The 27,120-nt window shown below is 43.7% G+C and overlaps 2 protein-coding genes across 4 annotated transcripts; one reads left to right on the forward strand and one right to left on the reverse strand.

The window, feature by feature from the left end:
• Positions 1-115: 115 nt before the first annotated feature.
• On the reverse strand, positions 116-22,612 carry Pgm3 (phosphoglucomutase 3). Its single transcript, XM_036193040.1, has 13 exons — positions 22,491-22,612; positions 20,761-20,966; positions 20,154-20,338; positions 17,919-17,986; positions 11,490-11,623; positions 10,487-10,682; positions 8,367-8,524; positions 7,765-7,848; positions 5,219-5,317; positions 3,354-3,467; positions 2,410-2,532; positions 1,210-1,383; positions 116-517 (listed from the first exon to the last, which is right to left on the reverse strand). Exons 2-13 carry the CDS (start codon positions 20,962-20,964, stop codon positions 428-430), a joined length of 1,629 nt encoding a protein of 542 aa, XP_036048933.1. The 5' UTR covers positions 20,965-20,966; positions 22,491-22,612; the 3' UTR covers positions 116-427.
• A 106-nt stretch (positions 22,613-22,718) lies between these two features.
• On the forward strand, positions 22,719-25,924 carry Rwdd2a (RWD domain containing 2A). Of its 3 annotated transcripts, none has more exons than XM_036193029.1 (3): positions 22,719-22,805; positions 23,610-23,836; positions 24,999-25,924. In XM_036193029.1, the coding sequence occupies exons 2-3, from the start codon at positions 23,636-23,638 to the stop codon at positions 25,674-25,676; spliced, it is 879 nt and encodes a 292-aa protein (XP_036048922.1). In that variant the 5' UTR covers positions 22,719-22,805; positions 23,610-23,635; the 3' UTR covers positions 25,677-25,924. The 3 variants fall into 3 exon arrangements, with proteins under 3 accessions (XP_036048922.1, XP_036048923.1, XP_036048924.1); XM_036193030.1 differs by lacking the exon at positions 22,719-22,805 and adding an exon at positions 24,623-24,701 and having other exon boundaries at positions 23,773-23,836; positions 24,999-25,757; XM_036193031.1 differs by lacking the exon at positions 22,719-22,805 and adding an exon at positions 24,628-24,701 and having other exon boundaries at positions 23,813-23,836; positions 24,999-25,757.
• Positions 25,925-27,120: the final 1,196 nt, after the last annotated feature.

Below are 27,120 nucleotides of genomic sequence, written 5' to 3' on the forward strand. Positions count from 1 at the left end.
TGCCATGGAACATTGGCTTATATAAAGTCTCCACTCTTCCCCATCTGAATCAGGTAGGTCAATGCTGCAAAACATCTTGCTTTAGGTAAGTAATCACAAGGCATTGCAAGGAGTTAATAAGTAATAAAATTTAATTTCCCAACACTCTGCATACACTGTAAAATTAATGACAGTCAAACTATTAGAACTTAATACAGATTAAAATCAGATAGGAGCTTCATTACCAAGTCTTAAGATATACCAGCCTCTAAACAGTTTTGTTTGTTTTTCCTGGTAGTGTTTTTTTAAAAACAAACAAACAACAAAACAAACCAGATCTAATTCCATTAGAGTGCTTTTGTAATGTTATGATTACAAATGCCTTAGTACTGACAGTATTGTCAATAGTTGCATAAAAGTCCATTTTTCAAGAATATAAAAGTTATCTTCAGAAATATGGTTGTGGCCTTTCTCCAATGCCTCCAGCCAGCTGAAACACCACCAAACTCACTTCGTATGCAAGCTTATCTGCACTTTCCTGCAAATCACAATAAGAGATTAGGTGAGAGATAGCACCTGCCATTCATCCTGGCTAGTCTAGGGGAGGATGCTTCTGGTTCTGTTTCAGAGATAGTCAATTAACCTTTTTTATCTGTCAGTCCATAAATAGTGAGTTGGATTCTTCTAAATAAGGTAAGTTTTCAATTCAGTTTATAAAATTTTTCCAAAATCAAGTAAGTAACCAAGCCCCTTTAAAATCAGGAAGGTTACACAACTGCTGAGAATAAGTAATTCTTAGGATTTCCATCAGAGATCCCCATTGTCATGTAAAAAAGTAACTGGCCAATGTTTCCAGAGTCCCGATTCAACCACAGTATGTATAAAGGGCAAATGTTAAAACTGCAGGAAATAGAGGTAGAGTAAGAATGTCACTGAAAGAAAAACTTTAAAAGCAATTCAAAAGTCCAGAAAGAAAAGCAAGCATTACCAGCTTCTTTGGAAATACTAACAAACTCACTCATGGGACTGCAGTTTTAAAGGGAAAATAATCTATAATACATTAAAATCAGCATGTGTCAAACAAAGGATTTATTAGATACTCCTGCACAGCCAGAACATCACACCCCTAAGAATCCACAATAAAGAAGTGTGTGGGAACAAATTAAAGGGGTGTGAAACTCTAACTATATATACCTCCCAGTGATTTCCCCTCCCCTGGCCCCAGCTTACTTGCGAGTCTGCTTCTGCATACACTCGGACAATGTCTTCCGTACCAGAGGGCCGGACAAAAGCTCGGGCAAGCTTGTACTTCTTCACCAGGTCACTGATTGCCTCTTGGAGGCCTGGAGGAGTGACTGCTTTTCTTTCAGCATCAGTGGTGGTAATAACTCTCCTGTCTGCAACCTGAGCACAGACAGTTCCTATCTGATAGCATGTTGGACTCTCTGTTCAAAACAGTCCCGCCCACAGAGTAACAGGCTGGCATTTCAAGTTACCACACTACAGTGTGCATCAGTGAAGCACCAGGGTAGTGAAGAGAAACTGCAATCAAATTTCCTGTTTTCCTTAACTAAAGCCATGGAACATTTTTAACATTTATACTAGTTAAGAAAAATTCTTCAGTATACAAAAACTTACCTTTAGCCAAACAGAACATTTCCACACATTGTGACAGAGCTCCCAATAAAACAATGGTCAATAACTATTGTCTGACCCCGGTAGTTACTGATCAAATTGTGACAAGCTATGATATGAGAGAGCTGAGGTAAAAGTCTTCTAAATATGCCAAAAGCAAATCCAGATACTTGTAGCCATTTCTGTGAACGCTAGCTTTAATATTCCTAATTATCTTTAAACAAATTCTACTGGAGAATGTGTGTACTGATACAAATCAAATAGTCATTCGTGTGAAATGCCTTTGGAGAATTCTCTCCCTTTGAGTCTAGAGACTGTAGTTTACATCTAGCTCTGGAAAGTACTGTGGTCTGTCATCAGGGGACTTGTCAGGTGGGTAAAAACTGTGAGGCTTAAGTCTCAAAAAAAGAATGAAAGAATTTAAGTATTATGGGAACTAAAAGTTAATTCTGAGGCAACATTTTCAGTTAATAAAATTATCAATCTTGGTTTTGCTTCAAAATAGTATGGACTGGGCTGTGAAAAATGAGCAGGAAAGCAGAATCCTGTTTAAGCTAGTTACATAATTTGTCATTTTGTTGTTCATTTTTTTTAAATGGTGCATATTCATACAATACCATCCTTTGTCATGAAAGTGGAAGTACAGAATAAGTTACTGTTTCAAAGTGTGAGTAAAGCAGTCTAAGGCCTTCTTTCTAAGTAGAGTGTACATACGGACTGAAATAAAACCCACTCGGGAGGGAAACACTTGGAAGAACAGCTGCATTCTGAAAGGTGGTTTCATGCTCTTTTCACCTTAACTTTGAGTTGTCTGTTAGGAAGATCAACATAAATAGCATCCCACTGCTGCACAGTCAGACCCTTCAGAGCCAGGATAGCCTCAATCACCAGCATGTCAGAGATAGCATCTCCAGCTGCCTGCAAGATTGGGGAAAGAAAGCATATAAGCCACCCTTACAGAAGTCCCACATGAATGCTGTCCATCTCAGAAAATCAAGCTGCCTGCACATGCAACATTAACCAAAGAGTGAATAAATAACATGAACACTAAGGAGATGCACATAACCATGGAAGGTAACAATGACCTGTATCCCAAGTTGATTAAACCAACTCAGGAGAAACATCTAAACTGGATAAAGATTTGGGCCTGACATCATGTAACTCAAATTCTTTCACTAGATCTCCTCTTAGATATGATGATGATACTAATAAAGAAAATAAGTTTTGGTTCAAGATACACCTGAACTTAGAGCCAAACTCTAAGCTTGCATTTCATTTGTAAAATGGAAATTATAACCTTGTCTCCCGCATTACTGTTTATAAAGAAGGGTGAATAAAATGTCCAATCCACATGAGACACTCGGATCCCTGCTTTTCCTGACTTGGTTGATGCTCTTCCCTAGCGGTCCTGCAGCTTCAACTGTAGGACTCACACGGACCTTGCTCAAACATGTAAATGTTGCAGTATTTTCCCAACACTGCTTTCGAAAAGTTAGCTACACACACAAGATAGATAACTCGGTAACTACTGAGTATACTTGAACACTTCAACATTTTCCTGATAGAATATCAAGAAAAGGAGCATATTAAAAGTGTTCCATTTCCAGTGCACGTCTCAACTGTGGGCACCACTGTTAGAAGCCACCAAGCCGGGACTTCTCCACTTCTTACGTAATTCTTTGTTCCATGGTGCCACTGATGTTAAGGTAACTCGGGGCCTCCACCTCACCAGTCCTAACCTGGTTGAACAAGTCGATGATGCTTGCAAGCGTCTTGGCAGCTTTTCCTTTCCCATCTTCTGACTCTTGTGCTAGTCTTTTTATCTTCACTTCAACGGCTTCACTAAACAGTGCCTGCGGCAGAAGCATATGAAATCAGTCAAACTCCAGCTCACCTCTCAGTCCTAGAGAATCTGGAGAAACCGAACAGAAAAATGATGGTAGCTTGATGTCTGCCCTTAATGTTAAGATCAAATCACAGTACAAAGGGTATTACTAAGGGAAAAGTTTATGGATTATATTAATTAATATTAATTATATTAATATATATTATACTAATTAAAAGATAGCACTTTGACAAAAACTGAATACATATGAGCTCACTGTTCTCCAGCTCACTTTTTAAACTGTGCAGTAGGTACTGTTAAAGGATATGTGATAGGCACTCACTAGTTCATTGCACTCACTAGTATGACAGTATCAGATACTTTTACCATATACATTCCTTTGTTTCAAAGTGCCTACACATCTTTTTATAGCCCTAAAGAGGCCAGTATTGACGTTAGCACACAGTGCTCAATCACTTGAGGAAATGGGCCCTTCTTGGCAAAATAAGACAAAAGGTGGTCACCTGGTTTTTATAAATTTTTACTGAACAGACATACCATTTTTTTTTCTATAAGTAAAGTTGAGCAGATTCAACACAGACCTTATGGACTGTAAGTGGAGGTTTCTGTCCCACCAACAACTCCCAAATACCCAGCAGCCACTTCCCAAATAATTGACTCAGAGGCTTAATATAAATTACAAATGCTCAGCTGGTAGCTCAGGCTTATTACTAATGAGCTCTTACATTTAAATTAACCCATAATTCTTATCCATGTTTAGCCACGTGGCTTGGTACCTCTTCTCAGTACAGCATTCTCCTCTTCTTCCTCTGCATCTGGCTGGTGACTCCTCTCTCTCCTTTCTCTCCCCAACGTTCTTAGTTTGGTCGCCCTGCCTACACTCCCTGACCTGGCTATTGACCATTTAGCTTTTTATTGAACCAATCACAGTGACACATCTTCACATCATATAAAGGAATATTCCACAACAATGGACTTCACCTTAAAAGCTTAGATCACTTAGTTGCATTTTGTAGAAACATATTCTCCTTTCTCCTTATATTCATGGCTCTTTCAAAAGCCAAATTGAAATTAGTGAAGAGAATGATTTAAACTACATTCAAATATTCTCATATCTACCTCAAATCCATTCATGAAATGAGGTGATGATATACAAAGACATTTTTAACAAAATCTGAACTTAAAAAAATCTAAAGAAAAGTTATACTCTTTAAAATAGTGACTTTTATGGTGAATTATGTATGACATTTTTCCACAATAGTCCTAAGAAAGCCATGAAACAAAACACCACCAAAACAAACAAACAAAAAAAACCTATGCTTGTATATACGTTAAACCCAGTAACACTTTATTATAGCTACTGAACTAATCTCTGTAAGAAGTGAGAATATTTTAAGAAAATGAACAGTACATTTAAAATAATTTATTGGGGTTTTCTCGGGTATTCCTCAAGTGCTGTCCACCTTGTCTTGTGAGACAGAGTCTTGCATTTGAAGGGCTCACTGATTAGGCTCGGTTAGTTGGTCAGTGATCCCCAGGGATGCACCTGTCTCTGCCTCCCCAGTACTGATCAAACTCAGGAACTCATGCCTGGTTACACAACTGAACTCTCCTCAGCCCATTTAAAGAACAAATCAGTACACTTCTTCACAGAGGATCATTAGAGTCTTTGAAATAGACTATGGAAAGGTGTGTGTTGATGATTTCCTACTACCTAGTCATTGAACAAACTACAACAGAAATCTATTATTAACTTACTGTGCCATGCCCATTTGCTTCAAAATAAACTCCAATGTCAAACTCTTGGGCCTTATGATGCAAATGTTTGACACCAGTTTTGGTGCAATAAACAGGCACCTACAACACATTAAAGAAAAACAGCAACAGTTAATCAATAGAGAGTCAAAAGTTAGGTATCTGTTATTCCAGAAATAAAACAAGGAACAAAATCTGGAACCTCCCTCTGGTGTGAAAAACAATAAAGGCTTAAAATACCCACACAAGGAATGACTGCAAGTAGGTGGCATTCTCTGCTTTCAGAGGGTTGCCTGAGCTGCAGTATGGAGAATGGAGGACAAAGGTCTGCATGCTTTTTCAATGAAGGGCCAATCCTTCTTTACAGGAAAATATCCTACACTATGCAGGCTAGATGGTCTCCCATAATCAGAGGCAGCCACAGACCTCACCTAAACAAATGTGCAGGATGCTCGATATTCCAATAGAACTCTTATAAACAGTGACAAGCTAGATCAAGTCCCCTGACTAATTCTTGCTAACTATTGGTTTAGAAAGTTAGGAAAGGCCAATTAGGGGTGGGTGTGGTGGCACACACCTTTAATCCTAGCACTACAGAACAGCTGTCCTGTTTCTCCAGAGTGGTTCCAAGACAGCCAGGGCTACACAAAGAAACCCTGTCTTGAAAAATGAATGTTAACAAAAACAAAAAGGCAGTTAGACTTTCAAGACTAATCACAGATAGTAATAAATAACCCTAACTGGACCAGCAGCATTGAGTAGTCTATCAAAGGTGGGTCTAGACCAGCAGCAGTGAGCAGTCTATCAAAGGTGGGTCTAGACCAGCAGCAGTGAGCAGTCTATCAAAGGTGGGTCTAGACCAGCAGCAGTGAGCAGTCTATCAAAGGTGGGTCTAGACCAGCAGCAGTGAGCAGTCTATCAAAGGTGGGTCTAACAGACTTAGGAAAAATGACAGAAGCAAAACTACGAGAGAGACATCCATCAAGGGCAGCATTATTGGACTGAACCATAGGATGGCAAAGGCCAAAATACTTAACCAATGGGAAAATGGGTTGACAAGTAACAGTTTCTGGTGTGTATTAAGTTTCTAAACATACTAGGTATATACAGATAAAATTTTCAAATTAAACACTCATACACTAAATAACATTCTGGTCAAGAGCAGACAATGGATGCTGCAGTAGTACCAGAAGATCAAGTCTCCTAGTGAACAGACAATGGATGCTGCAGTAGTACCAGAAGATCAAGTCTCCTAGTGAACAGACAATGGACGCTGCAGTAGTACCAGAAGATCAAGTCTCCTAGTGAACAGACAATGGATGCTGCAGTAGTACCAGAAGATCAAGTCTCCTAGTGATGCCATGACCATCAAAGCTGAATAGAGTTATGTTCACACAATGACATCAACTCATGTCACACTACTGCATTTCTCAGAATGTGTCCTAGGGTCAAGCACTAACCCTATGAAAGGCCCTAGAGTGAAGCCACTTAACCATATATTTAAAGTAGAGCAAAAGTGAGCAGACTCCATGATGTTTTGTTTTGACCATCTATTTTCTTAAAAAGCAGGAACTTCACATGAAATTTCATTTCTACTTCCCCAGAAAATTGAACAAAGTAGGCATCAGCTGGCCTAGGCATACTTCTTGGTCCCTTTTCACCTACTGTGCTGACTCACTTATCTGCCCAGAGCCTGCAGGAATTTGGAGAAAAGCAAACAGCCTCCAATTTTGTCTATGAACCCCAGACTCTGAGCAGGGAGTGTGAAGAGTCTGGCTCTCCGGCAGATGGTAGAAAGAAAATTAAATCAAGTCCATGAAGCCAGATCATGATGAACACATCACAGGAAGTGTGCTAAAGAGAGCACAGCAAGGACACCACCTACTCCAAGAGCCAAGCAAACACATTCTGTTTCATACATACTCCCAACACAACAGATAAAGATTCTCTCGCTACCTAATGTCAGGCTCACCAAAGCACAACCAGATACCATCCTTGGCCATCTCTCAAGTGTGCCTAGAGGTGAGGGGCATAGCTGAAGGAAGTTGGTCACTGGGGGACCTACTTTTCTAGCCTTACTTCCTGAGTGACCCAGTGTGTCCATGTGCCGCATATTCCTCCCATACCTTTCCCACGGTATGCTGTATGCCTTCACACTGAGGCAGAATAAGCCCTTCCTTGCCTAAGTTGCTTTCCAGGTCTTTGATCATAGCAATGAAAAGATACAGGTAAAATATTACCTTATGGTTTGTGTTTGAAAGAGGCATCTTCAGGCCCCTAAGTCGTCATGATTACAAACGTGGCTCAATTAGCCTTTAAAAAGATTTGCATTCATTATAAGATCACAGAATTCAGGTTTTTACGTGCTCCAAGGTGAAAGCCTCCCTCCCTTTTACACCAGGGACATGTGAGACTTCTGATGCTAGTCACCATCACCTGGACAACGGCTCAGCTTTGTTCACTGTTCACTTTGTAGTAACATTATTTTCCTCACAGAATTATCTTACATGCTATTCAGAAATGACCCAAAACTGAAGACAATGTGATACCTTCATAACTTCTTCAAGGTATCTTGTGGAACTTCCATTTGCATATGCAGTCTGTACGACACCAATATTCAGACTTTCTCCAATCTAGAAGGAAACAATGACACACTGAACTCACCATCAAATGCACAGGAGCCTTTGCCACAAGTGAGAGTCGTAATTGCAAGCAGAATCAGCCAGTTCTGCCCTGGCGTGCTTTAAGCAATAAATGGTACTCTAAAAGAAAGAATACACTATGAAGAAAAAAGTCTAAAATACTTGCAAGCGTAGTTTTATAGTGAACCCTCTTTAAGACAATGTGTGATCTCTGTAAATTATTAATTAACCTTTTCCAGATTATTGTAATCTCCAACTATATACTAGATTCAAGGATTTTCCAAAAGAGGAAAAAAATCAATTACTAAACTAATCATAATCACAGTAATAATTATCTCAGTAATGCATGCATCATCAATTTTAAAGAAACCAAAACTGCACGAAGCTGCAGATAAAAGTATCAGGCCACAAATATCAGGAACTCCCCATACACCACAGCGCTGAGATACTCAAAACACTCTGACGGAAGTGCTCCTAGCAAGTCTGGTTGCTCCCCAGCCCCACCTTACCTCCAACAGTAGCTCTTTAAGGAAACTGCTAATTAACGTTGCTATCTTGTCTCCATCTATGAGATGAAAGTGACCATCTGCATCACAGTAGTAATACACAATCCTGTCTGCATCGCCATCAAAGGAACAGCATCTTTCATTGGACTTCATATCCAGTCCTAGCACACAGAAGGATTTAAAGTGCATTTTAGATTAAGAAATGGGAATAAAACTCACTATATAAAATATTAGATTTTTCTCTGACACACACAATTATTTTTTCAATATAGCAGATCAAAATTAGCACTGTATGCTACAGTACAGCACACACACTATAAATTATTCAAGAGATATTTTAAAAGATTCTTCCCAAATACAAACCAATGTATCCAGTTTTAAATACTAGTGTCTACTGGTGCTCTTTTGAAGACAGGATCTCACTATGTAGTCCAATTTAAGAGTCCCTTCCTCTGAGTGCTGGGATTAAAGGTGTGTGCCACACTCCCAGCGGCTGGTACTTTTCTTGCAGGTTAAATTTTTGCAAAGCAAACTTAAAAAAAAAAAAAAAAAAAAAGGCCCTCAAATCTATTCATGCTGAAATGTGCTATTACACTAAAATAAAATTTTATTAACCAGTTGTTTGGCTAGGCAAGTTTCCCATATAATTTTTTAAAACTTAGAGATTTCTAAATGTAAGAGTTCTAAAAGTACTATGCTATCCTTTATCTGTTAAAAAGAAAAATCAGTAATAAAGTATGTGCTTTGATTTAATTCTAATATAAGTATTTTATCTACTGATACTAACAGTAATAAGAAATGTAATCCGGAGCACAGAATTATAACTTTCAAGAGCTGAGAATTTTCATAAAGTCACTGAAACTTCAGCAACTGTTACATCAGATTTATTAGAAAACTTTGCTGTCCCTTAACAAGGATGGCAGCAGACAAAGCCAGACTCTGTCAGCCTTGCTGCCTGCAGGTCAAAAACACAGCCTGGAGGTGTGAGGGGGTGGGGGGTTCTCCTCAGTACACAGGGGCAGCCACAGCAATAGAGGGAGACCTCAACAATCAGACAGATGGACGAAGGTCTAGACCTGAAGGACGGGTAAAGTAATATCAAAACAAGCACTACAATGAAAAGGTTGTATAAATTAAACTCTAAATGCTTACTACAGTAAGGCAGAGCAGTCCAAGCAAGTGAGGCCAATGCAAGACAGCTGTAGAGTGGCGGCAGCTGACGAGTAATGTGAGGAGAGGGAGATTTGATGATTTTGATAGAGACATCAGAATTATTCAACGGTGAAATAAAAATGCAACTGAGCACAGGCAAACACTCAGCAGTCCAAACAACACATCTGCAAGCCAGGCAAGGTTAGCAGACAGCATCCTAGCGTCTGTCTGCAAGAGAGCACCCAGATACCTCTTGTCTTGTTTTGTTTTGTTTTTAATTTTTTTATTTTTTATGTGCATTGGTGTTTGACTTGCATATCTGTGTGAGGGAGTCAGACCCACTGAAACTGAATTTACAGACAGTTGTAAGTTGTCATGTGGGTGCTGGGAATTGAACCCAGGTCCTCTGGAAGAGCAGTCAGTGCTCTTAACTGCAGAGCCATCTCTCCAGCCCCCAGATACCTCTTTACAACCATTAAAACCGGACCAGGATTCTTCCTAATCTTCCCATGGGGGGAGCAGGGAGCCCACTGAGGCTTTAAAGGCAGCCTTCCACTTGCTGTCCAGCCAGTCTAGTGCAAACAACATGAAGACTACTGGCAACTGCTGCCTTGGGAACAGCGATTCTCAGTGTGCTCACTGGACCTGAGCCACCAGCAAAGCCTGGCAACCTCACAGGAAGAGGAATTTCCAACCTACAGGCATGCCACCCTCGACAGACTGAATGAGAAAGGAGTGGGGCCGCCTGTGTGCTGACCAGACACTCGACGCTGACAGGACCTCAGTTTGGAGAGCTGTCAGTCACGCTAATGTGCTCTTTCCCGTCTGAGCTGTCAGCAGGACCCGACCATGTTCTGAATGGCACTTGGGAGTGGGAAGATTGCTAAGGACCCAAAGGTGGCAGAGCCAGGACGAGCGGTGTGACTCTTCCCTCGGAGACAGCGTAGGTCGACACTGCTGCTGGGACGTACCCTGTGGGGGTTTCTGGTGACTTTTCACAAAGTCAGCACCGCACAGGTGATTGAGACGCCCTTCGGTCCCGTCGTTAAATAGCTGAACCGACAGTCCCTGGGAGAAGTAGTGTTCCATCTCTTTCAGCTTCAAGGCCCCTATGCCGTTGGCACAGTCGACCTTAACCGATCTGTTTTCATCTCCACTGCAGGAAGCCTTCAAAGGAAAAAGACAGGGAAGGAAAACAAGTCACCAAAGTGAATCACCAAGCACGCATGCATGTATGCATGTATACATGAAAAAGTCCCCTGTTATTTCCATTTACATGTCTAATTTAACACAGAAAACGTGCACACAGTCAGATGAATTACAAACCAGCAAAGTAAACCTGAGCAACACAGCAGTGGTGCCATGGAATGAACAACCTACAGAGAGGCTGCTTCATTAGAATGGAGCCCCAACAGAGCACGGCCCATTAAAGTATCAGTCCTCACCTCCTGACAGTCATCTAAATGTGCAGATGAGCACACAGGTGTCTGACTACCACGAGCACTCTCTGCAAGGCATGTAATATCACCGGGCACATTGAGGGCTTGGGGGTTTTTTGTGAGTTTTATAATTATCAGTCTTTCACCAGTCCCCACACCAAAACCTGAATTCTTTGAGAACAGGCACTATCAGGTGAATCACACCCTGCATATGTCTCCAGATTAAACAATGGAGTCTGCCTCAAAGAAATTCCCTCCTCGCAGTACTTTCTCAAGCTAGCAGCATCTACATTATAATCAAATTCATCCCAGTGAATACTGATAACCACAAGCAAGGACATCATGAGGTTTCCCAGGATGCACCTTGCCATTCTACACTCACCATCACACACAGAACAGAGCCTGGGCTCTGCCAGAGAGAAACTGGAGCCACATGTGGAGGAGAGGAGGCGGCCAACTATGGAAGTTAGGTTGTTGGCTGACTGCATTGCTATTCACCTGTTGAAATTCTAATCACAATGGAAAAATGTCTCACCTGTTTGGTAAGTTCTACAAAAGCCTTGGAGAGTTTCTGGCAGTAGCCGTCTATGGTTGCCTTTCCATACCGGTCTCCGGAATTCCGACAATACACCATGTAGTGGAGCTGCGGTGTGGTCAACAGGCCATAATCTGCCAAACAAACACAAAAGGCAGTTCAGCTCACTTATTAACACAAGAAGCTCACATGAATTCATACCTTAAGAACGCTAGATCCAAACCGGCACTCCCCCCAGAAAAAAGATAGCAGTCCTGGTGACATTGTCCTGAACAGAAGGACTTTGACCTGGTAAACAGAAAGACTATTTGGTTGGGAAAACCCTGTTTTTTGTTTTTTGTTTTTTTGTTTTTTTTTTTTTTGAGACAGTCCTGGCTGTCCTAGGACTCACTTTGTAGATCAGGCAGGCCTCCAACTCAGAGATTCATCTGTCTCTGTCTTAGTATGAGTTCAGGTCCCTACCCTGATGACTATGACATAAAATCTGCTTGCTTTTCCACCATTTTCCTCCTCTTTCTGACCACCCGCACCCCCCCCACACACACACACAAGAGATAGCCTTGGCAGTTTAATCACCAATAAATCTTTGTTTCTACCCTGTTACGCCCACAGCTGTGACACCTGTGTAGCTGTAGCAAGTATGCCGCTGCGCTGGGGCCCAGCAGCTGAAGGGTTGAGGTTAGAGTTTCTTGGAGCGTGGCCTCAAGCGGTTTTTCCCATAATCAGTAATCGTCATGTAGTCTGAGGATCCCAGGAAGCCCTGGAGAACGAAATGGCCTTGACGACAGTCCCTGTTGGCACTAATCATGATCTTTCTCTGTATGTCTTATCTGTGTGTTCTCCAGTTAACAACACGACCAGTACAGGTCGGCACCAACATGACTGACCCAGATGACCCTGTACCTGGAGCACCTCCATTTATCACACCAGTGTATAAGGAAGCTCAAAAGACTTCCTCAAATACATCTCTGGGGTCGTTCCTGTTTAGAGTAGAGCAGCGCGAGCTCTTGTCAGAAACAGCCAGAGAGCCCAAAACTAGAGTAAAAATAAAAATGTTACGAGGGAATAAACATAGCGTGCCAGACCCTTCTAGAGAGAAAGAGTTAGAGAAAATTCCCCAGCACACACTTCCCGGGGGGTATACACAGTACTTCTTAGGAGGGAGCTGGTGGACAGCCCCTAGGTGGACCCCCAAAAGTGGAAGTTACCTAGAGCCGCTCCCATATACAGGAAGTTATGATGAAGTTGGGAACAGATGGGTAAATTATGAGGGAAAAAAACGGCTTTGAAAGCAAATGAGTATATGATAGTAAAATATAACCCAGGCTGACAAGAGTTTGGCTCCCCACAGATGTGGTCACTGGCGCGAGACAGATTTCACAAAATTCTGAGATCATGCCCTCAGACAATAGCCACAGTGAACTCGCGCTGCGGAAGTGATACACAAAAATAGATATGGATGTCTCTTGTTATTGTTTCTTGCTGATTCTGAGTAATTATAAAAAATAATGGCCTGATGTAACCCCCTGCCAAGTTCCTTGATTGTAAAAGTATATAAGCATTGCCTATACAGAAGTAAAATTACAGCAGCAGCACATCAACATATCATGTGTCTGTCTGTCATTCTCCTCGCCGATTCCTGACTTCTCCTTGAGCCTTCTCCCTGGTTCTCCCGCAGTGGTGGTCTCCCTCTGGGTGGTCTGCGGCACTACCCACAGATGGTCTAGTTTGGTGATTTATCCCAGAATCTCAGAAAATATGAATACAAAACTTTCAAAATACCTAAATGCACAAACATCCACTGGCATTATGATGGCTAACATTATATCTTAAGTTTTAATTACTGTTCTTAAGAGATCTATATAACAAAAATGCCTCTAACCTGTAAGCTCCACTTTCCCAAGGACAGAATAACTTCCCAGAGTGCTGGGGGATGTTCTTATAATTGCCTGATCTTGAACAATTTTTCATTGTTGTTGTTATTATTATTATTATTATTATTATTATTATTATTAATCATGTATACAGTGTTCTGCCTGCACACCAGAAGAGGGCACCAGATCTCATTATAGATGGTTGTGAGCTACCATGTGGTTGCTAGGAATTGAACTCAGGACCTCTAGAAAAGCAGTCAGTACTCTTAACCTCTGAGCAATCTCTCCAGGTCCCAGTCTTGAACAATTTTTAGGAAAATGTTGTTCATGTATGAGAACAAACTACTTCTGTAAACAAGTTTGCTTGCCCTGACTGCATGCAGACAGGATGCATACCTTATTACACTTAGGCAGGAAGTGTGGCAGGATGTATGGAGGTGTCAAGTGTTGCCTTTATAAGCCCCTGACTAATGTAACTGGGTGCTACACCTTAGGAGTCCTGAATCTCAGGTGTAGACCTGGTGCCAGTATCTGAATAAAGCCTCTTCTTTGCTTAAAATTTATTCATGGTCAGACTGGTGTATCTCTGAACAACCCCAGTGCCACAACAGTATCATTATAAGGACATGTTGTATAATTCTAAAAGAATTGAAAACTACTAATAATAGAAAAAAGTTAATCATTTAAAATAGGTTACAGATAAAATTCAAATGAACCATCCTGAAAACTACCAAAATTATAGGATAAGAGAAAAATCTCAGCCCAGCGTGGCAACACACACCTTTAATCCTGGCACCTGAGAGGCAGAAGTAGGTGGATCTTTGAGTTTGAGTCTCAAAGTGAAAATAAAAAGACAAGGGAGAGGGGAAGAGGGAGCACTCTCTTTGAAAGGAATTCCTCATCACTTGAGAGGAATCATCAAGCCTACATCTATGTGACTCCCAGGAGCAGGGCTGAAAGCATCCTTGAAGACATATTGCTCTAAGCAGAAGTAGACCTGGGGCTTTAAGCAGGAAAACAATTCTACACTGGGCTAAGATGAGGAACCCATTAGAAGAAAAGCCCTTCATAATGCCGAAGCCTCACTCACTCACATTATGAGGGTGCATCAGGGCTGGGTCACCCCAAGTCTGCACTCCCTGCAGTGTCTTAGCAGTGAGGTGACCTGAATGAAGCCCTCAGGAGCTGTCTCCACCAGCACAATGTATGGAGACATGCAATGCCTTGTACGGCACTGCTGTCCCCACTGCACATCAGCACAGAATCCAAAAGACCCCAGTCACTCACAAACTAAAACAGACTCAATCAGGCAGTATGTTTGCCAGGCATCTTAGTAAATGTGCCCCAAGTAACTTCCCAAGGAAACAAACAGCTACCTTTCACTCAGAACTGAACGTAGACCACCAGGCACAAGAAGCAAGAGAAATGAATACCAGGCATGAGCTAGGCCAATGGTTCTCAACCCTCCTAATGCTGCAACCCTTTAATACAATAGTTCCCTTGTGTTACGGTGGCCCCCAACCATAAAATTATTTCGCTGCTATGTCATAACTAATTTTGCCATTGTTATGAATTGTAACGTAAATATCTGATATGCAGGATAGCTGATACGTGACCCCCAAAGTTTGAGAACTACTGAGCTAGATGAAAACTCAAAGGAAGAGTTTGCAAAGAGGCATTGGAACATTTAAAGGTCCTGGGCTGTCAGCCACACAACAGAATGGCTCCAGAGGCCAGTCGCTCCAGTGAAAGGATTTGAGAGGAGGTGTGGAAAAGTGTGGATAATCACCTACATCAATTAAATGGAAATGGTCCAAAATAAATTATTCTAAAAGACATGCTAAAGGAGAAAACAAGGATTTTGAGAGCAACATTGGAATTACCAAGTGCTGAGTGTAGTCCTTTGCTTTCTGTTGCTATAACAAACACCATAACCAAAAGCAACTTGGAGAGAGAAGGATCCACCGGGGAGGGGGCCAGGGCAGGAGCTCCCAGCGGAAATGAAGCAGAGACCAGGAAAGAATGCTGCTTGCTCAGGACTGCTGTCATGGCTCTCTCAGCTCCCTTTTTTACACAGCCCAGGCCTTCCTGCGCTAGAATGGTATCCCCAAAAGGGCTGGGCCTCTCCCATGCTGATTAGCAGTCAAGAAAATGTCCTGCAGACATGGCCATAGGCCAATCTGATGGAGGTCATTCTCCAGGGAAGTTCCTTCCCTCTTCTCAGGTGACAAAGACTAATGGGCACACTATGTAACTGTTACACCCACTCAAAGAAAAGCACCGTCCCATCCCCTCCCTGAAACATAAAAGTTATTTTTCATAGCACTAGCCTTAACCAAGTCCCTAAATCCTTTGAATTCAAGAAAAGCTCCAGGTCTTTCCACTGCCCGTGTCTTTAATCACTCCTACACAAAGCACACTGCACACGCCCTGATCTCTTTTCCTCCAACTCCCTTCTCTTTAAGAAGTGGTGGCTTAAAGTAAAAATGGTCCATTATTCTTGTGCATAAAATCCCTTAATTGGGCCCCATTGCACATGGGACGCAATCCAAATCCTCGTTTTTTTAACTTATTTGGCCCTTGCTTATCTCCCTAGTCTTACTGCCCACCCTAAGTGGCAATTCCATTAACTTACCTTGAAACAGCTGAAGGGAGATAAGCAAGGTGTTTAAAAGAAAAATCACTCAAATTTTTCTATATTTAATAAACTAGAAGTGATTCATTCAGAAACAGACCCGATTAGAGAAAGATCAACCACTCTGGGATGATAGAAAGATGGGTCTGGCGATGTGAATGTAAACTGGGTCAAGGCTTGAAGTGAATTTGTACACTGGGCAGAACAGGCCCAGTAGTGGGGCCAGGGAACCAACTTGGTGAGAGACAATTCACATCACTGCACATCACATCGATGGCACAGACGGCTGCCTGCTTGTATGAAGCACCACTGACTGGTACATCATGCTAGAACGTGGGTGCCTCACTGGGAACTGTGACACGCACAAAACAGACGCCATAGAGCAGATAACCAAAAATTTGATGAATGAATGCATGCATGTCTGAAGGAGGCTGGAGAGACAACCATTCAGACATGATGTAGATCAAAGAGGGGACCGGCCGAGGAGCCCTTAGCAAAAGGGTCAGACAGAAAACAAGCAGCAGAGACGACCAAGAAGGAACGTGTCCGAGCAAGCAGAAGGGTAAAGAAAACCGTCACCATGTGGAGAGCTGTGAGGGCATAACCTATGGTGAGAAGCACTGAACCCAAGTTCCTGTGTTCTGGTCACAGACCACGCACTCTCTTCCTACAACAATGACTGTCAAGGGGCTCGGGGTGGCTCAGCCAGCAAAGCACAGGTAGACAGCAGGACGACTAGATCAGGACCCCAGCACCCAGACAGACACCTGGATAGACACCAGGACAACTGCTGGGCAGGGCCCTAGTCCGCTGCAGGTGAGCCTCATCCCTATCGTGAATGAGTTGAAAGCACACCCAGTTGAGTAGCCAAAGAAAACACGCCTGAAAAATGAAAAAACAGCACTCAGGATGTGAAGAGGGTTCCCTGGGACAAGCTGGTCAGCAAGACTAGCCACACTGACCGCAGCTAAATGCCTCAGGAAGGACTGGCTGAAACAGTGAGCTCTCAGTTCAAGTAGGACATCCTACCTCAACATATAAGGCAAGGATCAAGGAAGACACCCAGCACTGACTTCTGGCCTCCACACACACCCACATACATGCACACAAGCAGACACACACATGCAAAAAATCAAAAAGATTGTCAATCCATACTACACACACTGCACCATCAGGCTCTCCGCAGCTTAACCCAACACTACAGGATCTCAATCTGGCCTAAGGATGCAGCAATCTGAATTCAGGAGGGTATAGGAGACAGCACCCTGGACAAACATCAAGAGACCCACCTGGAGCAGACTAAGGACGACCAGGTGAGCAAGCAATCAGAGAGCAAGCACATCTCCAATCAGACCAGGAGTTACAGCCATGTCTGAAACGGGCCTAAATATATTCCTGCTATGCATTAAGGCCAAGCAGCATTCTCAGCATTGACAGTTATATAATAAAAATAAATACTTATAAACTCTGGAAAATGTTGGCAGTGCCCCATGTCCTACAGTGTCAAATACTCAGCCAAGATTGAACTCTCTGTGCAAAAAAAATAAGCACCCCATCTAATTAGTATGTAAATTTGCTTTCATCCTTTAAAAATGGTAAAATTGTATGAATAAATAAGAATTATTTTATAATAAATTTCTTATGATTTATGATCAGCAAACATTGGATTTGTGATTTTAGATACCTGTATAACAGGTGCTGTGGAAAATTTATCAGGCAAATGGGGTCACAAACAGAAAAGATTTAATATGCTCTGCCCCATTGATAAACTCATATGCCTTCCCTGAAAAACTTGCAATATTTTAAAAGTTTATCTAGAAATTAATTTCTTAACTTTTATTGTTTGTTATTTTCAAATTTTATGTGTTACTTTTTAAATTTAAATAACAATTTCTTGACGATTAACTTAAAACTACATACCATGAAATTGACCTCCTAAAACAGTCACACCATCTATTACAGACTGTGAAAGTTTCTCACTACTGGGCCTGTGAAAGAAAAGAAAGAAAGGAGAGTTAATTAAATGGGAAAGCAAATGGAGGAGTGTGAGCTTACAATTTCAAAATAACACATTCAATGAACCTGAAAGCTATCAACTCTGGCAAAAACACAGGGTAAATTACAATCATTTTCCCAGGATCCTTTGCACAGGTGACTTCTTAGAAAATTGGGGCTTTCAAATTTACAAACTAGATGCAAAGAGCCAGGTCTGCTAACGCAGACTTCTAATTCCTCCCACTCACTTGAGAAGCTGAGGCGGGAGGGTCGCTAGGTTCAATGCCTGCACTGGGGAAATTTGGAGTGAGTTCAAGGCCAGCCTGGGTAAATTTGTGTGACTATATCAGAATTAAAAAAGGAACTAGGACTGTGGCTCAGTACAAGTGTGTTTTCCTAATATACACAAAGCCCTGGGTTCAATACCCTGTACTGGGGGGGGGGGGGAAAGACAAGGAAAAAGTGGGGAGAAATATAAAGGAGGGCTGGAGAGAGAGCTCAGTAGTTAAAAGTGCATATTGTTCTTGCAGAGGGCCAGAGTTCAGTTCCCAACACAGGCAGCTCACAACTGCCTGTAACTCCAGCTCAAGGAGATCAGATACCCCCAACCTTCTCACTCAAACACACTCACACCCAATAATAATATTTTTACAGTTATAAAAGATACCCCAACTTACGCCTAAAACATTTCCTAGTTTGACTACAGCAGTATGTATCTTAGTTAATAACAGCCACCATCAATACTGAACGCACATAGTGGTGTAGGAGAGTGGAGTCTTAAATTACTGAGAGCAAAGATCATAGTTTTCATTTTAGAAAATCAGAACAAATTACCCATCTGTCTGAAAAGTGAGTGAACCATCATACAGCCACAGGTGAGGGCCAAACGAGCAGTGGGCTAACAACTGACTGGAGGGCATAAATCAATTAGCATTTCCGCTGCCCATGGGCCTAATGAGTAAGTAGTTTTTGCAAAACCTGGTAACACGGCACAGCGTAAAAACAAAGCCCGAGCTGTGCAGCGAATGAGAAGGTGTATCTTAGAAAGAAGACTCAGGTGGAGCCAGAACTTGCATCAAAGAGAAAATGACTACTTGGACCAGGCTTTTTCTTTCGGGAGCCACCAACCAACTCCCAAATCTTGACACAGAGACTTACTAATAGTTATGAGTGCTGGACCTTAGCTTAGCGCCTTTCTGGCCCTTTTAACTTAATTAACCTGTTTCTCCTTTATCTACTTTTTGCCTTGGGGCTTTTTACCTTTCTTCTGTATATCTTCCTTTCACTGCTTCTCTATGTCCGGCTTCTTGCCCAGGGGTGTCCCTTCTTCTCCCCTCCTCCTCCTCCTCTCATTCTCCTTTTTCTCGATCCTTCCTTCTCTTCCCAGCCTAGATTCCTCCTCCTATTTATTCTCTGTCTGCCGCCCTCCCTATCCTTTTCTCTGCCTAGCTATTGGTCGTTCAGCTCTTTATTAAACCAAGCAGGTGCCTTAGGCAGGCAACGAGAAACAAATGCAACATAAACAAAAGTAACATACCTTCACTCAGTCAAAGTAATATTCTGCAACATAAACAAATGTAGCACATCTTTGCCCAGTTAAAATAATCGTCTACAACAACTACTGCTCCCAAGTACACATTTAACCCAACACTGCAAAAAAAGGAGGCTTTTGCAGAGGCGAAAGCTGCTGAACAGGACAGACACACAGACTACAAAATGCTGTTTCCAGTAAATTCCAGAATGAAGAAATGACAGAACATCTGTACCAGTAACAAATAGAAACCAACTCTAAAAATTATGTGCTCTGACTCTGCATGGGGCAAATAACCTACAAAGTGGCACAATAAATAAACGCTGCTAACATGCTAGGAAACATCGATTTTGTACATATTATTTCATGTAACTCTCACAAAAATGCTGATTTATCATCATCCCCGAGATAGAAGCTCCCAAAGACTATGAAACCTGCTCAGATTATGTAAAAGTTAAAATGGGGGTGACTCCAACCCCAGACTTAGTCACCATGTGCCACTTAAAAAGGCAAAAAGACAGTGGGGTGTGGACTAAACCCCTCTTACTCCTGCCCACTGGCCTCGGGCATGAAAACAGATGCGATCCCTCACAGTTATCTGCCCTTGCACAGGCAACCCTGATCCTCACCTGGTGTCTCTACCAATAACTACAAAGGCAGCCTGCTGTGGATCCACGGCTTCTTTCTCCATGATGGCAGTAAGCACTCTAGGCATATCCTGCTCCTCGGCACTGGCCAGACAGGTAGCATGCTCCTCCCAGGAAGGGGCCAACATTTCCCCCAATGGATCAATCAATTTCACGCCGTTGTCTTCCTAAGAGAGAAACGAGCCTTAAGGGGAGCATACAATGGAGGTGACTAGAAGAACCTCTACTGCCTCTCCTCCAACTGATGGCTGAGCAGCTGCCCTGGGTACCACTGGCACCAATGCCAGGCACCAGCCACTGTTTCCTTCACATTACCTCTTCTGTTCCTTGTGACACTAGCATTACTGATAATGTCTCCATCTAAACTGGGAAGGGCGGTCTGTGATTTCTCTAATCTGGACACTCTCCTTTAAAAAAGTCTCATTTCATTCCCTCCACACCCAGCTCAGCTGGCGCCTGCCCCGAGAGTTGTTCCAAACAAGGACCACACAAATAAGGAGGCACACTCCCAGCATTAGAATGTGGACTTCTGTTCAAAGTGCTCAGACATTAGAGATCAGCCTTGTAAACAAGGGCACTGACTTGTTACCTCGGGATTGTGTGAGGCCGTAACCATGACTCCAATGGTGGCTCTCGTGTGCTTTGACCTCAGGACGGCCAGTAATCCCATTCGAAACATGATATGATCGAGATGTTGGGCGTTTGTCCGAAATCCAGCAGTCCCATACTGGAGAATGAGCCCCTGGGGCTTGGCATGGAATGCTGAGCGTTTAGAAACAGCCTCCAGATCCATGTCTGCAAAAGTAAGAAATAGGAAGAAAAAGCGTTCACGGACCATTTGCTTCCAAACTGCCAATTCAGCGTAACACATTTATTTCACTGGGACCCTCTCCAAAGAACCATGTGGGGGGTGGGGCTAGAGAAAGGAGCAAAGAGAAAAAGGTAGTCCAGTAGTGGTGGTGCAGGCCTTTAATCCCAGCACTAGGAAGACAGAGGCAGGAAGATCTCTGTGAGTTCTAGGCCAGCCTGGTCCACAGAGTGAGCTCTAGGACAGCCAGGACTGTTTCACAGAGAAAACCTGTCTCAAAAGAAAAAGGTGGCAGGAGACTCACAGAGTTAGAATTAATTAGAAGCTCCTGCCTAAACTGTGCACTCCAGAGCAGAGTCTGGACAGAAACCAGCTCCTCCACTTCTTTCCCACTTGGCCTCCAGGATGAACTTTCCTTAAATAATGACCTCACATCTCTATTCAGAGACTCCTAGAAGATCAAAGATCATCTTATTTTACAAAGGGGTCAACTTAGATGCGGGCCCCGGTTAATGAAGTCTGGGTTGAGGCCAGTGAAAGACTGAGGCTGAAGGTCAGATCCACCAAGTACCTGGGAAATGAATGGGACCCATTCACCATTCCTCCCCTGAGAGAAACAGTTCCAAAGGAAAAGCAAAGCGCAGTCATTTCCTCCTGTCTAAGACCTCCCAGATCAGCAAGACATCTCACAATGACTCCAACTGATTCATAAAGACAAGACAGCAATTTTCTAAATTCATGTCTAAATCTACTCACATCTGCATAATGCTGCCTTCGTGAACCCTAATCCCCCTAATACTCTGGAACACCTCCAATTAATTCAATTCCAGATTTTCTGCCTCAGCCAGCAAGGTACTTGCAGAGCCATAGACTCTGCACTTCCTGGGTCGATTCTATCCTAGCTAGCCCGGAGAGAAGCAGCTGTCCTTCAGCTAACAGCCACACCTCCTTGTTTTATTGTCCTTCCTTGCTTCAATGCACATCACCACTAGAAATGCTGGAAAACGTTTGCTTTTGTCCAATTTGTAAAATCGGTTATTCCCAAGCTAATTTAGTTCGCTCCAAAGTAATTAAACTTTTGTTCATAACGACCAATATATTTTTGTAAAAACTGACCAGTAGGAAATGTACCACGATTATTCATAAGGGTGTCAACCACTCCCATGAGATCCAAAACTCTCTGAAAGGAAAATAACAGTCATATAACAGCAAGCTTCCACCCTTTAATGCGTCGTGAGTTCTAGAACTAATTTCAATGAGTATGGGAATGCTTATTAAAAGTCCCAACAGCTTTCAAAAGTGAAACAGCGTAGCCCGCTTCTTTCTTTCATCCGGTAGTACATTCTGCTCCCAGCTCCCGATTACCCGCGGCTCCCCGGCACTCCAGCGTGAGGTCTGCAGGGACCTGGGCCGCACTGAGCGGTGGGTAGCTGTGTCTGGCGGTCATCCCCAGTCACGGCTGCCGAGGATCCCCCACCCCCAACGGCCCCACAGCCTCCAAGCCCGCTCACCTAGTTCTGGGGCTGGAACGTCCTCTCCACAGCACAGCAGCCAGCCACCGTGCAGTGCGTACCAAACCCGCTCTCTCAAACCCTGAAGACGTGGCCCAGCCTGGCTTCCGGCCCGACGCCCCGCCCCTCGGCCCAGATGTCCCCGCCCCTGTTCCCGGCCCCCGCCGCAGCCAATCGCGGCGGGTAGGATGTTCTGGCCCCGCCCCATGCGCCAAGCCCCTCCCCTAGCCGTCCGCGCGCTGCTCGCGCCCGCGGAACTGCGGCTGCGGTTCGAAGCGGGCTCGGGGGCTGCTTGGCTTTGAATGAGCTGGAAGGGTGAGGCCGCGGCGGCCGAGGGAGGCCGAGGGGTTAGCACCCGGGGTGGGCAGCTGCGCCTCCCAGCCTGGACCTCGGGAGGCGGGGGTCCCCAGGGGGCGGCCGCACCGATGTCCCACCGACCACCGAGGTCACCTCCCAGCCCAGCCTCTGGAAGGCGAGGGCAGCGCCATCCCTGGGTCCTCACCCCCTCGACCCTAGGCGTCATTTTATTAAGTGACAGACCCCTCCCCCAGCTCCCTGGCTAGGCCGAGGCGGCCTTGTGCACCTGCGCGAGATGCAGCACGCCACTGCAGTCCCGGGGAGGCTGTCCTCCAAGGGGTCTGCGGAGGAGGGCTGGCGGCTGGCGGCAGGGATGACCCAGAGCCCTCCTCTCCGCTCTATCGGCATCCCTCCTCGCCGCCTCCAGCTCTGCGCAGGCCTGAAATCCAAGTGGGATTCCAGGGCCGGCCCCTGCTTTTCTCGGGATTGAGGCTGGCCTGGCCTGGGGTACAGGTGTTTGCAACCACCTGCCGCGGAACGTGTCACCCAAACACCTGTTGAAAGCTCAGACTCCTGAATGGCCAGGCCGGTCAGGGTGGGGAAGGGAGACTAGGAAATCTAGGTTTTGACGGAGCATTTTAAAAGGATGTTGTGCATACTAGATTTGGGACTCGGGAGAGAAAGCTAAACAGTTTTAAGTGTCTGTGTGTGTGCCCCTAGCTCTCTGCAAACGGTGGAGGTTCCTCCTAGAAAAGGGACCTTGGGAAATTTTCCTGGACACCAGGTGTCATTAACAAACCCACTACTTCTGGGCCTTTCCAGGTTTCCAAGCAGGTTGATTTGGAGACATGTCAGCGTCGGTAAAAGAAAGCCTTCAGCTTCAGCTGCTGGAGATGGAAATGCTGTTTTCTATGTTTCCTAACCAAGGAGAAGTAAAACTTGAAGACGTAAACGCCCTAACGAACATAAAGCGGTACCTGGAAGGCACTAGGGAGGCGCTTCCACACAACATCGAATTTGTGATCACGCTCCAAATTGAGGAGCCCAAGGTGGGTGCTTTTATTTGTTCTAAGTGTTTCTGGTGCCCACTTTTTTTGTGTATTTTTAATGGGTGTTTTGGACTCATGTATGCCTGTGAACCTTATGCATGCAGTGCCCTCGGAGGCCAGAGGAGGGCAGACCTGAAGGTACAGAAATTTGTAAGCCACCATGTGAGTACTTGGAATCGAACCTGTGCCTTCTAGAAGAGCAGCCAGTGCCCTGGACGGCTGAGCCATCTCCATCCCGAAGTGCCCAGTTTTTAACAGAAAAACGGAGTGCATCAGCTTCCTATCCAGGAGACAGACAGTTCCAAATCCATATCCCATTACTAGTTTAGAAGGAAAAGGTAGCAAACATGAGATGCTCCTTAAGTTCTTCTAAGTAACTATCCTGACTTTTACATGAACGCACGAACCTTTTTAACAAATGTGCTGACTCATTTCAGTGGAGATACCTTGCAGTGTTATCTTTGTTATTTCGTCCAGCCTCTTATCAACCCAACTGTTAGAAAACACCTTCTACATATACCATGGTTTTCACAAACCTGAATGTTTCCTGCCACAGAGGGGCTTCTCTGAAGTTAATGAATGTTTTGTTTCGATGGTACTGTCTGTGGATAGTAACTACAGATACAAAATCTAAATGTTAAATATAAACTTACCCCCACCATCTGTTCCCTTTGTTCCTAGGAATATTAGCACAGCACAGCATGGGTATAGGTACCATGTGGACAGGGCACTAGAGAACGAATGTCTTAGCTCTCCCTACTCATCCTTCATTTACCATTCCTTCAGAGCAGGTGGACTGCTTTCCCCAGACTTGATTTTTATCTCACTGATTACACACTTCAATGGAACCCTGAACTTCTCCATGGTAAATGCCGCTTCTCAGAATTAAATTCTTCCTATGTGTGGTCCTTGTTTAATGTGTGTCTCCTTCGCTAGGCTCTATTCTAAGGCAGAAATTGTGTCTTGACTTCATCCCTTCCTTATCTAGCACGGGTCACCCCCCAGGCACATGTAGGTCAGCAGTGATTAATATGTAGTGATTGGTCTGTAGCTGGTACTTGATATTCTATATGACTGTTCCTATCATATTCATACAGTCGCCATAATAAACTGGCTCGTGTGGTTTTGTGGTCATTTAAATCTGTGTGGTTTTTATTTTAAGGTGACAATTGATTTACAAGTTACCATGCCTCACAGCTACCCATACGTGGCTTTGCAGCTGTTTGGACGGTCACCTGAGCTTGACAGACAACAGCAGCTTCTTCTCAACCAAGGTCTCACTGCTTATCTAGGGACTTTTGATCCAGGTGAGCTGTGTGTCTGTGCAGCAATCCAGTGGCTGCAGGACAACAGTGCATCCTACTTCCTCACCAGAAAGCTGTCGGATGAGCCATCCACACAAGCAAAGCCAGTCAAGAACACATTCCTCAGAATGTGGATCTACAGCCACCACATATATCAGCAGGACCTAAGGAAAAAGATTTTGGAAGTGGGGAAAAGGTTAGATGTGACTGGATTTTGCATGACAGGAAAGCCTGGTATAATCTGTGTGGAGGGCTTCAAGGATCACTGTGAGGAGTTCTGGCACACAATCAGATACCCCAACTGGAAACACATTTCCTGCAAGCACGCGGAGAGCGTGGAGACGGAAGGGAGCGGTGAAGACTTGCGCCTCTTCCATTCCTTCGAAGAGTTACTCCTTGAGGCCCACGGTGACTACGGACTGAGGAATGATTATCACATGAACCTGGGCCAGTTCCTAGAGTTTCTCCGAAAACACAAAAGTGAGCATGTTTTTCAGATACTATTTGGTATTGAAAGCAAAAGTTCAGAGTCCTAGGACTCTATTAAAATATCTATGCCTGTAATTGTACTAAGTATTTATGTTAATAAAACCAAAATAAAAAGGCCAATGACTACATAGACTTCTGGGTGGAAAACCTGGCTCTAGAATTTTCTGACTGCTAACGAAGCAAACAGGCCTTTTAACTTTCTATCAGTCTAACTGTGAAGTTTCCAGGTGGCTGTGTAAAGTCACACTTGGTGATCATTTCATTATAAATTAATAAAACGATATATTTAACCAGAGAAACTTGGCTCAACAAGTCCAAAGCCAGGCTCAGAAGGTAAGAGCTCTGGCGGCTCTTCCAGAGGACGCACACACAGCAGCTCACTGCCATCTGTAACTCCAGTGCCAGTGGATCCCACACCTCCTTCTGGCCACCTCAGGCACTGGCCTCACATGTGGTGTATAGACACATGCAAGAAAACCCATACCCACCCACACACAAAAATAAAGGAATAAATGAAGTCCCAAGCCCCACAATTAGTGTCAAAAACCAGACTGTAGATATAGATTCATAAATATGAGACATACCTCAGTTTCATAACACCAGCACATAGATGGCACACCAGCTCATCTCTGGAAATGAATTCTAAATCACAGATAAACTGAGAACCAAGAGCACCTGTTTGGGTTTACTTTAAAACCCCTATCTGAAGAGTTTTAGTAAAACTAGATTCTAACAGCAACAGTGGATCACTGTAAAGTCTCAGGAGCTTCCCACCTTCATACGCACATAAACACATTAAAAGTTATTTTTAAAACAATGAAGGTAACAGCTCTTAGTCCCGACTACCATTTGGTTAAAAATGCCACTGGCAATGGTAGAAACATTCTTAATTTAGTCTTATTGGCAAAAAGCGTGTGGCTTTGTTCCACCCCAACAGTTCCCTGGGGTTTCCAACCTCTGCCCATGCATAAGTATGCACTTTGGAACACAGCAAGAGAAAGGCTCACTGAGGAGGGCACCCTACCACCTTTGGGAAAAAGTCAAACTGTACTTTCAGTGCTGAGTCTAAAGTTCCACCAGGCCTTTCAAAAGAGCTTCGTTTATTTAAACCCCTAATAAGGGGCTGCAGAGATGGTGCAGTAACCAAGAGCACTGGCCGCTCTTCCAGAGGACCTGGCTCAATTCCTAGCTACCCATATGTGGCTCACTACTGTCTGTAACTCCATTTCCAGGGGATCTGGTGCCCTCTAAGGATACCAGTCATACACGTGGGGCAAACACTCACATACATAAACTAAAAAATGGTAAAGACCTCACTCAGGAAAGTAGCTTTTCCCAATCATTTTGTTGCTAAGTATCTAACCCAAGAATTCCCAGGCATCAGGTGCCGGGTACATCTGTATACCTCCCTCTGGTCTCAGCCATCACACTCCTTTCCTGAAGAGAATTCCATCCATCCTCCTGCTGGGTCTCAGGCTGAGGACTTGGTCC

Source organism: Onychomys torridus, chromosome 7 (assembly GCF_903995425.1).
Source record: "Onychomys torridus chromosome 7, mOncTor1.1, whole genome shotgun sequence".
NCBI lineage: Eukaryota > Metazoa > Chordata > Mammalia > Rodentia > Cricetidae > Onychomys > Onychomys torridus.

Coding starts and splice junctions, on each gene's coding strand:
- Pgm3 (XM_036193040.1), bottom strand. CDS start 20,964: ATGGATCTGGAGGCTGTTTCTAAACGCTCAGCATTCCATGCCAAGCCC. Junction 7,849..8,366: donor TTAAAGAGCTACTGTTGGAG/GTAAGGTGGGGC, acceptor GTTTCCTTCTAG/ATTGGAGAAAGTCTGAATAT. Junction 3,468..5,218: donor AAGCAAATGGGCATGGCACA/GTAAGTTAATAA, acceptor CTTCTGCCGCAG/GCACTGTTTAGTGAAGCCGT.
- Rwdd2a (XM_036193029.1), top strand. CDS start 23,636: ATGTCAGCGTCGGTAAAAGAAAGCCTTCAGCTTCAGCTGCTGGAGATG. Junction 23,837..24,998: donor TCCAAATTGAGGAGCCCAAG/GTGGGTGCTTTT, acceptor TTTTATTTTAAG/GTGACAATTGATTTACAAGT.